Source organism: Pyxicephalus adspersus, chromosome 5, assembly GCF_032062135.1.
Source record: "Pyxicephalus adspersus chromosome 5, UCB_Pads_2.0, whole genome shotgun sequence".
Taxonomy (NCBI): Eukaryota; Metazoa; Chordata; class Amphibia; order Anura; family Pyxicephalidae; genus Pyxicephalus; species Pyxicephalus adspersus.
The window spans coordinates 2,388,575-2,402,300 of NC_092862.1; the positions used below are offsets into that span (position 1 = coordinate 2,388,575).

A 13,726-nucleotide genomic window follows, 5' to 3' on the forward strand; every position below is an offset into this window, starting at 1 on the left:
GCTGATGTCTACTACAACTGATAAAATAGTGCCATTTCATACTACAATGTACAACATAAACACTGCGCCTGCTGATACCACATCTTACACCAAAAATATTGTGCCAGTAGATACCACATCTGACACCATTAAAACTGTGCAAGCTGATACCACATCTGAAACCATAAACACTGTGCCAGCTGACACCAGATCTGACACTAAAAACACGGTGCCAACTGATACCATATCCTACACCATAAACGCTGTGCCAGCTGATACCACATCTGATACCACAGACACTATACCAGCTAGTGCCACATATAACAATAAAAACACTGTGACAGCTGACACCACATCTTATACCAAAAACACTGTGCCTGCTGATACCACATCTAACCCCAAAATTATTGTGCCAGTAGATACCACATCTGACACCATTAAAACTGTGCAAGCTGATACCACATCCAAAACCATAAACATTGTGCCAGCTGACACCAGCTCTGACACCAAAAACACTGTGCCAACTGATACCACATCGAAAACCATGAACACTGTGCAAGCTGATACCACATCTAACACTATAAACACTGTGCCGGTTGATACCACATCTGACAACGAAAATACTGTGCCCATTGTTACTATATCTGAAACCATAAACACTATGCCAGCTGATACCACATCTGACACCATAATCACTGTGCAAGCTGATACCACATTTGACACCAAAAATACTGTGCCCATTGATACCACATCTAAAACCATAAACACTATGCCAGCTGACACCACACCTGTCACCATAAACACTATGTCACCTGATACCACATTTGACATAAAAAACACTGCACCAGCTGATACAATATCTGACACCATAAACCCTGTACCAGGTGTTTCCACACCTTATACCATAAACACTGTGCCAGATGATACCACATCTGACACCAAAAATACTGTGCCAGTTGATACCACATCGAACACCATAAACACTGTGCCAGCTTATACAACATCTAACACCATAAACACTGTTCCAGCTGATACCACAAATGACACTAAAAATACTGTGCCAGTTGATACCACATCTGACACTATAATCACTGTGCCAGCTGTCACCAAAAATAATGTGCCAACTGATACCACATCTGACACCAAAAACACTGCACCAGCTGATACCACATCTGACACCAAAAACACTGTTCCAGATGATACCACATCTGACACCAAAAATACTGTGCCAGTTGATACCACATTTGACACCAAAAACACTGCACCAGCTGATGCCACATCTGACACCATAATCACTGTGCCAGCTGACACCAAAAATATTGTGCCAACTGATACCACATTTGACACCAAAAACACTGTGCCAGCTGATACCACATTTGACACCATAAACCCTGTACCAGGTGTTACCACACCTTATACCATTAACACTGTGCCAGATGATACCACATCTTACACCAAAAATAATGTGCCAGCTGATACCACATCTGACACCATAAACACTGTGCCAGTTGATACCACATCTGACACCGTAATCACTGTGCCAGTTGATACCACATTTGACACCAAAAACACTGCACCAGCTGATACCACATCTGACACCATAATCACTGTGCCAGTTGATACCACATCTGACACTGTAATCACTGTGCCAGTTGATACCACATTTGACACCAAAAACACTGCACCAGCTGATGCCACATCTGACACCATAAACACTGTGCCAGTTGATACCATCTCTTTATTTATCAACACTGTGCCAGTTGATGCCACACACAATGAGCAAGCTGCTACCACATCCGCTCCACCAGCTCACTCCCTACCTGTCACCATAAACACTCTGTCAGCTAACCCTACATCTGACATCATATTTACTTTGCCAAATAACAATACAAAGAATACCATAAACACTGTGCCTGGCGGCACCACCTTCACATCTGGAGATAATTTTCCTACCTCATCAGAAGCAATAAACATGCAAACTAGCAGCGTATTGACATCAGTAACCTTATCAACTGGCACCACATCTGAAACCCAAGGCACCGCGTCAGCCGTCACCTCTTCTGAAATTGTAAATACAGCACAAGCTGGAAAAACACTTGAAATAAATAATACCACATCCTATAGTGCCATAGTTGAAATGGGAAATACGAAATTTGTGCCAACTCGTTCTTTATCTTTACCTGCTGCCATTACAGAATGTAGGAACACTTTACCCACCAGTGACATTGTGCCAACTGACAGCAGAAACATTGTGCCAAATTGTATCACACCTGAAACTGGAAACATTGTGCACACTGATATTCCATCTGAAACCAGAAACACAATGCCATCTGAAATCACATCAGAAACCAGAAACACAATGCCAACTGAAATCACATCAGAAACCAGAAACACAATGCCAACTGAAATCACATCAGCAACCAGAAACATTATGCCCAGTGGAATTACATCTGAAACCAGAAATGTGCCAACTGTCACCACAACTGAATCCACGATTCCTAGGTCACCTCCTGCCACAGCCAAAACCACAACTAGTTGGATTACTGCTATCAGTTTGCAGAGCAGAAAACCCATCAGATCTTTTATACCATCAAAATCTACATTCACTGTGCCAACTGAAACCACATCTGAGGCCATAACCATCATACAGACTGGTAAAACACTGGAAGGTGCGGGTATGCCAGATGGCATCACACCTGAAATTAAAAATAAGTCAGCAACAGCAGATGCCACCACAGATGTAAAAATAAATTTAGGAACAACAGAAACATCACCTGAAACCAGAAACTTTCTTTCAACTGTCTCCATAACTATCATGGAGAACATTGTGCCAGCATCCACCAACTCTGAAAACACTGTGCCATCTGCCACGTCATCTGAAATCACAAAGGATGTTACAAGTGCTGCATTATTTAATAAAACAAAAATGGTGCCAACTACAGCCAGATCCAAGCCTGGGGAGGATTTGTCCGCTGCTCCCACCAAAGGCATTGGTAACCGTGTTCAATATGGAGTCACCAATGAAACTAGAAGCACTTTGTCAACTGGAAACACATCTGGCATTGTGCCAACTGGTGTCACATCTGAGAGAAACTTACCGCAAACTACTAAATCTTACACCATAACTGTGCTAACGGGTACCCTGTCTGGAAGCATTGTGCCAACTGGTACCCTGTCTGGAAGCATTGTGCCATCTGGCACCCCATCTGAGACTGGACAATATGTTACAAATGCAACCATACCTGCAACTGCAGAAACAATGCCAAGCAATGCTAAAACTCGAGACATTAGACCAAATGCTTCCACCTCCATTATTACAACAATTACCCCATCTGGTGTCACATCTAAAACTTTACAATTTGTGCCAACTACCACATCTGAAGCTGGAAGCACTCCACCAAATGCCACCACATCTAACAGGCATTGGACAACCACACCTACAAACACAACAATTCCATCTGATGGAGCTGCTGGTACACCTGGCACTACAATCAAACCTTATGCCAGTCTAGAAAGGAACAGGACAGCTCAGGGTTCTGCCAATACTACCACAAAGTCACCAACAACAGTAGGATTGGCCCTGTCCACTTGGACAACTGATAATGTGCCCAAATCTCAAACCAACTTGATGTCTCAATCAGCCAATGCGACTACCGGAGAACCTCAATGGATTGCTGGGAGGACAACTAGAGGAGATGCCACCACTACCAGTCCAGGAGGTAATGGCACCACTGGGTCCTTGCTACAATCACTGAGATTTACCACAGCTTTGGCAGGGATTATTGAACCTTGGGCACAATTCAATGCTACGACTCAGGCCATGAAGCCCCTGTCCACCCATGTGACTGGCGGTACCCATCAACAGACGGGCAGAATGCCATCTACCTTGTCCGCCAGCTCCACCAGACCGGCACATAATGCCACAACAGTGTCTTCTCCACCACATGGCAAGAACAGCACCAACCAAACTGGTCCTAGTGTCAAGTTTCTATCATCAGCACATGTTGGACCACCAGCACCCGGTGAGTAGAAATTTAAATTGATTGATTTATGTATGAATTCATATAAAAAGTTTTATTCTCACACTTTTCATTGTGCAACTATTCAAAAATGTGCCCTAGCATTAAATGTAAGGTCCTGTGTGCCAGTATAACACTATCGGGTACTTATTACCTCTCACAATGATCGCTTAAGTTACAATTTTGCAGTCTGATCACTGAGGGAAAAGGGGAAACTGAATAAATGCTTCCTCATGCCCGCAGCAGACTGATAACAGCTCAGCCTAGACAAAGGTAGATCAAGGTTGGCTTATTAATGGTAACAACTGAAATCATATGAAATTGAATTGATGCTGTTACTGTATATTGTGATGCGTCAATAAGTTACATTTTTTTCTGACTTACCAATCACACTTTTTGCTTCTTTTTGATTCACAGCTATTGCATGGATTGTCCCTGTGCACATTGGACAGATAAGGCTGATATACTATCAATGACATGTTACTAAGATCTTGTGTCTTGTGTCTTTTAGGGACTATTGCACTGCAAGTTAGGATGTCCAAATCTACAGAGGAAAGTGCCCAGGACTCAGTGAATGTTTTCATCAAAGAGGTGATCAAATAATTGTTACAATGTAAATCATTCTGTATCTCCATGGATGGTGCACCACTGGCCTCTAGTGGCTACTTTGTGTATTACAGATTATTATCAATAGTCTTCTCCAAGAGTCCCAGTATGATGTAAAGAAAAAAAATCATGCAATAAAGCTTAATATGACTTATAAAAGTTTATTTGCTTTCCTACCTTTGTTCTGTTTGTTCCTTACTAGTTACAAAAGTATACCTATTAGTTTGCATGCCTGTAGCAGGATAGGTGTCTATCAAAAGTATAAGTTTCATAAGGCGCCACAAAGTTTTTTACAAATTTAGGAGATTGTTGATGTGTAATTTCATAGTTCTCGCAGTTTCTAATGCTATTATTTGAGAGCATTTTCTATTGGTGGTGGGTTGTCCCCGCATGGAAGTGGACCCTCCAATTGCAATGGAAGGTTTCCCCAATTGAATGAGCTGCAGCACATTGCAATATGTTGTAGTATGTTGCAACTTGCTGCACTGCATATTAAGCAAAATGCACTAATTCCTCCTGTTAGGCAATATGAACCATTTACTACTAAAACAATGATTTAATAAAGCTCTTCAAGACTAGGGAAGATAAACTATCATGGGAGAATGTGGGTGATCCAGCAAACCTGGAATGTATTTCGATTTGTTGGCAAAGGTTTTCAATCCTGGACCAGGTTTTCTGGATCACCCAGGTTCCATAATCCTCTCCAGTCTTGGAAAGCTTTAATGAATCAGGGTTAGTGTATTGGTTTGAACCTGGCATATTGATAAGTATTGCTTGTTGTGTGAATGGGCCCTAAAGTTTGATGTTATCTCCATGTTGGCCATTCACCATGATTTACAGACTCACTGACCAATAGGCTCAGAATAAGGGAGTAGGCATGGCTTTTTAACTTTTACAAGAAGGTTTGCCTATAGTTTTGGTTGGCTGTTTTATTTAGTTAGTTGGCTACTGATGGCCTCTCGTCTTTGCATGCTTCATGTGAATATCTCAGGTTTGTTAACAGATTAAGATCCGGTAAGAAGATCTCTGATATCGGTATGATGGATCATTTATTGGTATGATGGCTTTTCTTGTCTTTCAGGCCTGCTTGATGTTCGCCCAACAATTTGACCTGAGGAATGTCACGCTGACCTGGGGGCCGAGTCGGATAGTCACCAACTGCCTGACTGTTCTGTCCACCTAACAGCCCCATAGACAGTGGAGGAGGAAAGGGCAGGACATGACTTTTTATTTATTGTATTCGTTATTTGTAAAGTCCCACGTAATGGCCCTGGAGAATAAAATTTGATGTAAATGTGTCACCACGCCAATTACCTGGGAATAAGAAGAAGGAAAATGGATCAGCTGTGCAATGAAATTCCAAATGAGGCAAAAACCATCCCCGATTATTTTTTTAAGATTATTTTGGTCTTTACGCATGGAGTTTGAATGTTTTTTCTGTGTTTCCTTCCCCATCCCAAAAACATTCTGATAGCTTTATTGTCTTCTCTCTAAACTGGCCTTAACTAGGCAGAGATAAAAAAAACTCCTGGTCATCGCCCTGGTGGATGATGACCTGACGAAGGACTCTGTAACAACCGTCACGTGTTGGCACCAATATAACATTATTGTTTTATATCTGCCCAGGCCCAAGTTCACCCCACAGGATTGTTGGAAGATTTCTACGGAAATCCAGAGGGATCCAATCTGTTCCTTATGGATGTTTCCAAACATTGGCTCACTACTTACTCACCATTCCATATTCCCCCTCCTATTGTGTGTGACTTCCCCCACCTTCTAGATTGTAAGCTCTTCGGGGCAGGGTCCTCTCCTCCTCCTGTGTCGCTCTCTGTATCTGTCTGTCATTTTCAACCCCTATTTAATGCGCTGCGTAATATGTTGGCACTATATAAATCCTGTTTATTAATATTTATATTAATAATTGGCATTTCTACTTCTAGATATTTTCGAATTCCTTTGTTAGCAAGATTAGGTTTAGAGAATGCAAAAAAAAAAACCAAAAATCAATAAAAAGCACTAAAGTAAACCTGCAAAAAATTAAAAAACCCCAAAAAACATAGCTCAGATTTATGTCAGTGGACATTTACAAACTTGAAACTTTTGTGTTGGAATTCATTTCAAAGCCCCTGGGAATATTGTCACCAAAATGTTGTTTTTTTAGTGAGGGTGTGTGTATATATTGGAAGAAGCTGTGGAAATATGTTAAAAATGTAAAGTTATTTTCATAAAAACTATTTTTTTCCTGCCTATAAATTAACAAAAAAAAATGTGTTTTTTTTATTTCTTCACTTGGGACATGTTCAAATAAAACCCTTTCACCCCCAACAATTTTGTTAAAAATTCTATTTTTAGGAGTTTTGCAATTTATAAGATTAAAAGGGATGACTGAAAAAAAATATGCTTTCTAATTATGTTATAAATTTTATTTACAGAAAAAAAACAAAAGGGGAAGGGGTATTTTCTTTCCCTTTGGTCATGTTCCTACAAATTCACTAAACAACCACTCCCATTTCTCACTTGTCTCACCCATGCCTAGCAGTGAACATTTCCCGACAACTTTCAAGTGTTTTGTACTAATGAATATGCCTTATATTAGGAAGTAAGGTGACTCCTTTACCCAAAAAAAACAGGTGCAAGAACATTAAGCTGAGTGGTCAGGATAACACATAATCTAACTGCTCAGGTCAAATGGGGTTTCACTTTCCCCTCCCCTGAGGTTCTGCCAAGCACAATAGCCCCGCCCTGTAGGAAATGTTTTTGGAATGTTGCAGTAAAGCTCATGGAATGCTGATTGGTATTTAAGTGTTACCACCATGGGCAGCACGGTGGCTCAGGGGTTAGCACTCAGGCCTTTGCAGCGCTAGGTCCTAGGTTCGAATCCCAGCCAGGACACTATCTGCATGGAGTTTGCAGGTCCTCTCTGTGTCCGCGTGGGTTTCCTCCGGGTACTCCGGTTTCCTCCCACATCCCAAAAACATGAAGTTAGGTTCATTGGCTTCCCCCTAAATTGACCTTAGACTACATTAATGATATATGACTATAGTAAGGACATTAGATTGTGAGCTCCTTTGAGGGACAGTTAGTGACACAACTATGGACTTTGTACAGCGCTGTGTAATATGATGGCACTGTATAATAATAATAATACCCGAGCCCTGTTCAGCTGACCTCAGAAATTAATTTAATATTTTCCTCTGGATTATGTGACTCCCATTGAACTTTTGCACACACAGCTGTCCCACAATAAAACTTTGCATGTCTACGGTCCCTGTGCAGATGCAGACAAGCTGAATGCAACACTTACACTGACCTGGATCTAATAATAATAAAATAATAATAAAGGAAACTTAGCTAGGAGGTTATACTTGTAGATTTGCTTCTTGTCCATGAATTGTTTTCTTCAAATAGTCTTTCAAAGCCAAATTCCCTTTATTTTCATAAATCAGCCCTTGTATGTGTTTCAGCTAATTTGTAATCCTATCTACCACCTACTCACATGCAGCAATAAATACAAGGTTTGTCTATGAAATAAAGAGAAGTGTTTCTATCTCTATCACAAAGCAGTGAGATGATTCTGATTTCTTGCCATGAATGTCTAACCTTTTCCAAACATGGAGGATAAACGCCGGCACTCTCTGCCATGTAGTTTGTTGTCAATCAGCGTTTAATGTCATTGTTTCCCCTCATCTGATGAAATCATGAGAAGTATAAAAGTTCAGCAATGCGTCAATTTGATATTTTTAGGAAATTTGTGCTGACATTCTGCAGTAACTTGAGGTGGAGCCGAACCTTTTCCATAAAGTCATCACTTGGTGCCGAAACCCGGATCTTCCAGTATGATCCCGAAACCAAACCACAGTCACTGGAAACACCTTCATCACCAAGAACCAAAAAAGTCCAAACTCACATCCATGTCATCGTGTTTTGTGACATGAAGGCGTCATTTTGGCAGAATGGGTTCCAGAAGACACAACAGTGACCCAACATTATTATAAGGAAGACAAAGCTGAGAGAAAGAGTCAGGAAAAGACGGCAGAAATGTGGGAAATGGTTTCATTCTTCATCAGGACAATGCTCCTTCTCACACAGCACTTTCTGTGACCGACAAACACATTACTACGCTGGAACATCCTCCATATTCACCGGATTTGGCACCTTGGCACTTTTTTCTTTTTCCCAAATGGAAATCGGTGATTAAAGGAACACACTTTGTGTCCATGGATGCAAGAAAGAGAAAAACATCAGAAACTGATCTGCTCCTCACCTTCCACCAGTGGGAAACAAGACGGCATCCATGCTTCATCGTGAATGGAGAGAATATTGAAGGGGACAAACATTAGAATTGTCATAGAAATAAATAAAAGTGAGATAATATATCAGTCTTGTTATTTAATATTCAGACCTCATGTGCAGTAAATAAATTCCAAACATGTCAGCCCCCTTAACATGCCACCATGGTACCCTTTAATATACACCGCTGTACCCTCATTGGGACAATTTGCTTCGATGTAACCTGCAAGACTTCATTTTGAAAAATTGTCCTTTTTCATGAAATATTTTGGACTGCGTAAAGAAAACAAAGCCCCTTGAGAAAACCATTGGTGGCGTAGAAATCTACAATTCTTTTTGTTTGGATCTGAACCTGGATCTAACACCTGAGCTATATATAACTCGACAGGAACCGATCTGCCTGATTTGCAGCAAATTCCCAATACTGTCTGTGATCTGCATTGGTATCTTGCAGCAAAATCAATTCTACGGCAAAAACGTGCATTTTCCCAGCATTGGCAGTAAGTGGCGCTGTTGCACTGCGGTGCCCCCAACTTATCGAAAGTCTGGGATCTCAGCCCCGCCATTAAACTGTTTATCTAAAATTCACACACCTCCAGAGCCTCTCAAATGTATTTGGCAGCCTTTTTTTGTCGTTCTGCTAATTGCTGTACATTCTCTGTTGCATTCTGTGTGGGCTTGTGCTGCAGAGGTGTTCTTTATATATTTGCTCCTTTTTCCTCATTTTTATAAATATGATCTCATAATAAAGGTGAAATACAGCGCGACCGATGGCACCGCCGTGGTGGCTGGGATTATGAAGTCGGTTATTTGCGGAGATGATGCTTTTTATTAGGTGTCAAATTGGTGCCCCAAATACTGTTGGGGTATTGTGAGAGGTTGGAAATAGGAGTTCTCAGCCAGTCTAATATTCCGATTGGTGGACATGGGAATGCAGGGAACAACCTCAATACAATTTGCTTCTGTGCAAGTAATTTTCTCTTTCTACTTCTGTATAAGGTTGTTGGACATCCAATCCAAAACGACGGCCAATTATCACTGATCCCCCCCCATTAATATTGAGTTGCCCATGCGCTTCTCCCCTATCCATAAAAGGTCCTCTGTAGTGTGGCCTACCAAAGAAAGAAGAGGGCAGAAAGTGTGTAGTCTGCTTCCCTTGTGACAAAAATGGTGCCATGGTCCATTGGTGGGGGGGAGGACTTCATACCACAACATAACCCCTGTGGGGATCTGTGGGTGGGCAGTGTTTCCTATGTCTAAAAGCCCTCTGTAATAAAGGTTTCCTAGATATCTGCTTGCTCACTCTGGGGAATGGATACAGGGGTACTAAGTACCCCTAACCCCCTCCCTCCAATGGTGGCATGGTCCATTGGTGGGGGAGAGGACTTCATACCACAACGTAACCCTATGTGGGTGGGCAGTTTATCTATATCTAGAACCCCTCTGTAAAAAGGGTTTCCTAGATATCTGCTTGCTCCCACTGGGGAATGGATACAGGGGTACTAAGTACCCCTAACCCCCTCCTCCAATGGTGGCATGGTCCATTGGTGGGGGAGAGGACTTCATACCACAACGTAACCCCAGGTGGGTGGGCAGTTTGTTCTGTATCTAGAAGCCCTCTGTAATAAGGGTTTCCTAGATATCTGCTTGCTCACCCTGAGGAATGGATACAGGGGTACTAAGTACCCCTAACCCCCTCCTCCAATGGTGGCATGGTCCAATGGCGGGGGAGAGGACTTCATACCACCACTTAACCCCTGTGGGTTGGCAGTTTGTTCTATATTCAGAAGCCCTCTGCAATAAGGGTTTCCTAGATATCTGCGTGCTCACCCTGGGGAATGGAAACAGGGGTACTAAGTACTCCTAACCCTTTCCCAGAAACAAAATCTTGAACTAAACACATAAGCTTAAAAAAATATTGTTCTTCATTAAATACTTACTTTTTCAGAATACAAAGATGTCTAAAAAGGATTTCATGGGGATCTTTTAATGTTGGCTGCTTCACATCTTGTGCTGGAAGCTCTTCACTATGATAACAGCTCCATGCACCCGGGTCATTGCATTCAGCCACTTCAGCCAAGGACATCTGTGAAGATGCCATCAAAAGAGGGGTCAGAAGGGATGGACATGGTCAGCAACAATGCTAATACAGGCCCATGCTCCATTGGTAGTAAGTAATCCAAAGTGTGCCAACAAAATACCCCCCACACCAATATATCACCAGCATGGACAACAGATCCATGCTTTCATGTTGCTGATGCCATATTCTGGCTCCACCATCTTAAAATCCCATCAGACTTATCAGACCAAGCAATACTTTTCCTATCTTCTCTTGTCAACTTTTGGTAAACCCGTGTGATTTGTGCCCGTTCTTGGCTGATAGCACCCGGTATGGTCCCATACTGCTATAGTCCATCTGCTCCAAGGTTGGATGTGTTGTCTGTTCAAAGATCTTTTCTGCCTCGGGGGGTAAGGAGGGGTTTTTCTTTTTGAGTTCCGGTTGCCTTTTTTTTCAGCTGGAACAAGTCTGGCCATTCTTCTCTGACCTTTGGCATCAACAAGGCATTTTCACTCAGAGATCTGCCCCTTTTTTCCCTTTTTTCAGATAATCCTTAGGGATGGTTGTGGGTTTCGACGTTCAAAATCACTTCAATCTTCTTTCTTCTCCATTCTGCTCAGTTTGAACTTCAGCAGGTCCTCTTGACGATGTCCACATGCCAAAGTGCATTGCTGCCCAGTGATTGGCTGATTAGATATTTGTGCTAACAGGCAGCCGTACACGTGAACCTAATAAATTGTCCGGTGTATGCAGACTATACGCGCTATCCGTCTTGCGATTCGCGGTGATGACTCACCATCCATTGATTAGCGGCTGTATCGGTATTTTCAGGTTGTTTTTATGTTGCAGGTGCACTTTTGTTCTGAAGCTGCTCAGAATTTACATTATTAGTTCTGTGTGTATCCTTGATTCACTTTTTAACGTTTGAAGTGTTGAATGTGCGGTCAGTTCACATTGGGGCGCGATTAGCGGCGGTGCTGTGACTCACTTGTTGTTCTTTGTATCCACAAATAGAAGTGGAAAAATGTGAGCTGCTTGCCATGGTCCTCCAACATCGCTAAAGAAAACCCCAATTGTGTAAGAAGCCCCCAAAAAATTACATTTCAGGGTGAATTAGGGGCCCCACCTCCATTATGTGGGATTTATTCATATTTGGTGAATGTAAACTCTAACAATGAATTTCTATTATCATTCTGGTTGCCATTGTGGCTCGAGGGCTTTGGTGGTCAGTGTTGACGGATAGGGGTGCATTGGTGGTCAGTGTTGACGGATAGGGGTGCATTGGTGGTCAGTGTGGCTGGATGGGTGTACATTGGTGGTCAGTGTTGCCGGATGGGGTGCATTGGTGGTCAGTGTGGCTAGATGGGGGTGCATTGATGGTCAGTGTGGTCAGATGGGGGTGCATTGGTGGTCAGTGTTGCCGGATGGGGTGCATTGGTGGTCAGTGTGGCTAGATAGGGGTGCATTAGGGGTCAGTTTGGTCAGATGGGGGTGCATTGATGGTCAATGTGGTCAGATGGGGGTGCATTGGTGGTCAGTGTTGCCAAATAGGGGTGAATTGGTGGTCAGTGTGGCTAGATTGGGGTGCATTAGTGGTCAGTGTGGTCAGATGGGGGTGCAGTGCTGGTGGGATTCCAGAACCTCTCCCCCAGGCTGAACATTTCACTTTGCATGGCAGACATCGCCATCTCTTTGTGTCTCCTTGCACAGCATGATGGGAAACCTCAATACACTACACCTGCCTGCACTTTTTTTTTATCATGTTGGAGACAGGTAAAGTCCATGGAACCAAAGTGGCCAATCAAAGACCCCTCCTCCTCTTCTCTGTCAGCTTAAATTTAGCCTTGAGTTATACACAGCAATCATCCCCCTGCCTACAGATGGAGATATAGGGGCAGCAAGGACAATATATTGCAGACTGACTTCGGTTATGTTTAAAATAAAAGTGGCGTGTTCCTTGAGGAGTGGACTCCACATTGGACAGATAAATTGTATATAAAATCTCACCGATATATTAATCTTAGCTGTGATTGGTCAGTGCAGATTTCACCATCTGGATTGTCACTGGGTGATCGGCTCCACAAGTTATTAGAAACTCCCGATGCCCCCAATTTTCCAAGCCCCACCCAATGTAGTAATTTTTTATGGGGTGCAAATAATAACTGATCAGGTGTTTCATCAGATGTATTCCATCCATAACCCTTTGATAGCAAAAGCCATGATGGGAGGCTGCACCCTCAACTCAATGTATTTTTATCTGGTGATCCTGCCAGTAATACACTTCCTGTTCCAGGGGTACAATGCCCACTCACTGTAGTTTGTACTGTAGTTTCAACTTGACACACAAGTTGTCATCCCAGGAATGTAGATGGCATAAAAAACACCTTTCTTTTGCTTTACCTCCACAGCATAGGGGAGATTTTCTAAAGGCCACCAAGGGAACTGGAAACACTGCTTTTATCTTTTTGTGTATTCATGGTATTTTTTTCAATATATATTATATATTTTATATCACATTTTATATTATATACCTGAATATAAATCCACCAGAATATACATTGATTTATCTTCCTTTACCCAAGAAAACAGGAAACATAATTTGACTCAAGTATAAACCTAGGGCACAAAACGCGGCCGTCACTGCAAACACTCAACAGAAATGCCATGAAACAATGTGAATAAATACATCCATAGTGCGCTATTTCTAAAACATTTATTTAGAAGGGAAAACATTAAAATCACACTGGCTCAGCCTGTCTTCCTTTTGTTTCTT

At 42.2% G+C, this 13,726-nt stretch overlaps 1 protein-coding gene across 1 annotated transcript; it reads left to right on the top strand.

Annotated features, from left to right (window-relative positions):
- Positions 1-6: 6 nt before the first annotated feature.
- On the top strand, positions 7-6,904 carry LOC140330438 (uncharacterized). Its single transcript, XM_072410563.1, has 3 exons — positions 7-4,001; positions 4,510-4,589; positions 5,686-6,904. Exons 1-3 carry the CDS (start codon positions 47-49, stop codon positions 5,785-5,787), a joined length of 4,137 nt encoding a protein of 1,378 aa, XP_072266664.1. The 5' UTR covers positions 7-46; the 3' UTR covers positions 5,788-6,904.
- The last annotated feature ends 6,822 nt before the right edge of the window (positions 6,905-13,726 follow it).

Bases quoted from the DNA above. Each gene is read 5' to 3' on its own strand.
- LOC140330438 (XM_072410563.1), top strand. From the start codon at position 47: ATGTACAACATAAACACTGCGCCTGCTGATACCACATCTTACACCAAA. The intron at 4,002-4,509 runs GTGAGTAGAAAT...TGTGTCTTTTAG, and splicing joins TGTTGGACCACCAGCACCCG to GGACTATTGCACTGCAAGTT. The intron at 4,590-5,685 runs GTGATCAAATAA...CTTGTCTTTCAG, and splicing joins TGAATGTTTTCATCAAAGAG to GCCTGCTTGATGTTCGCCCA.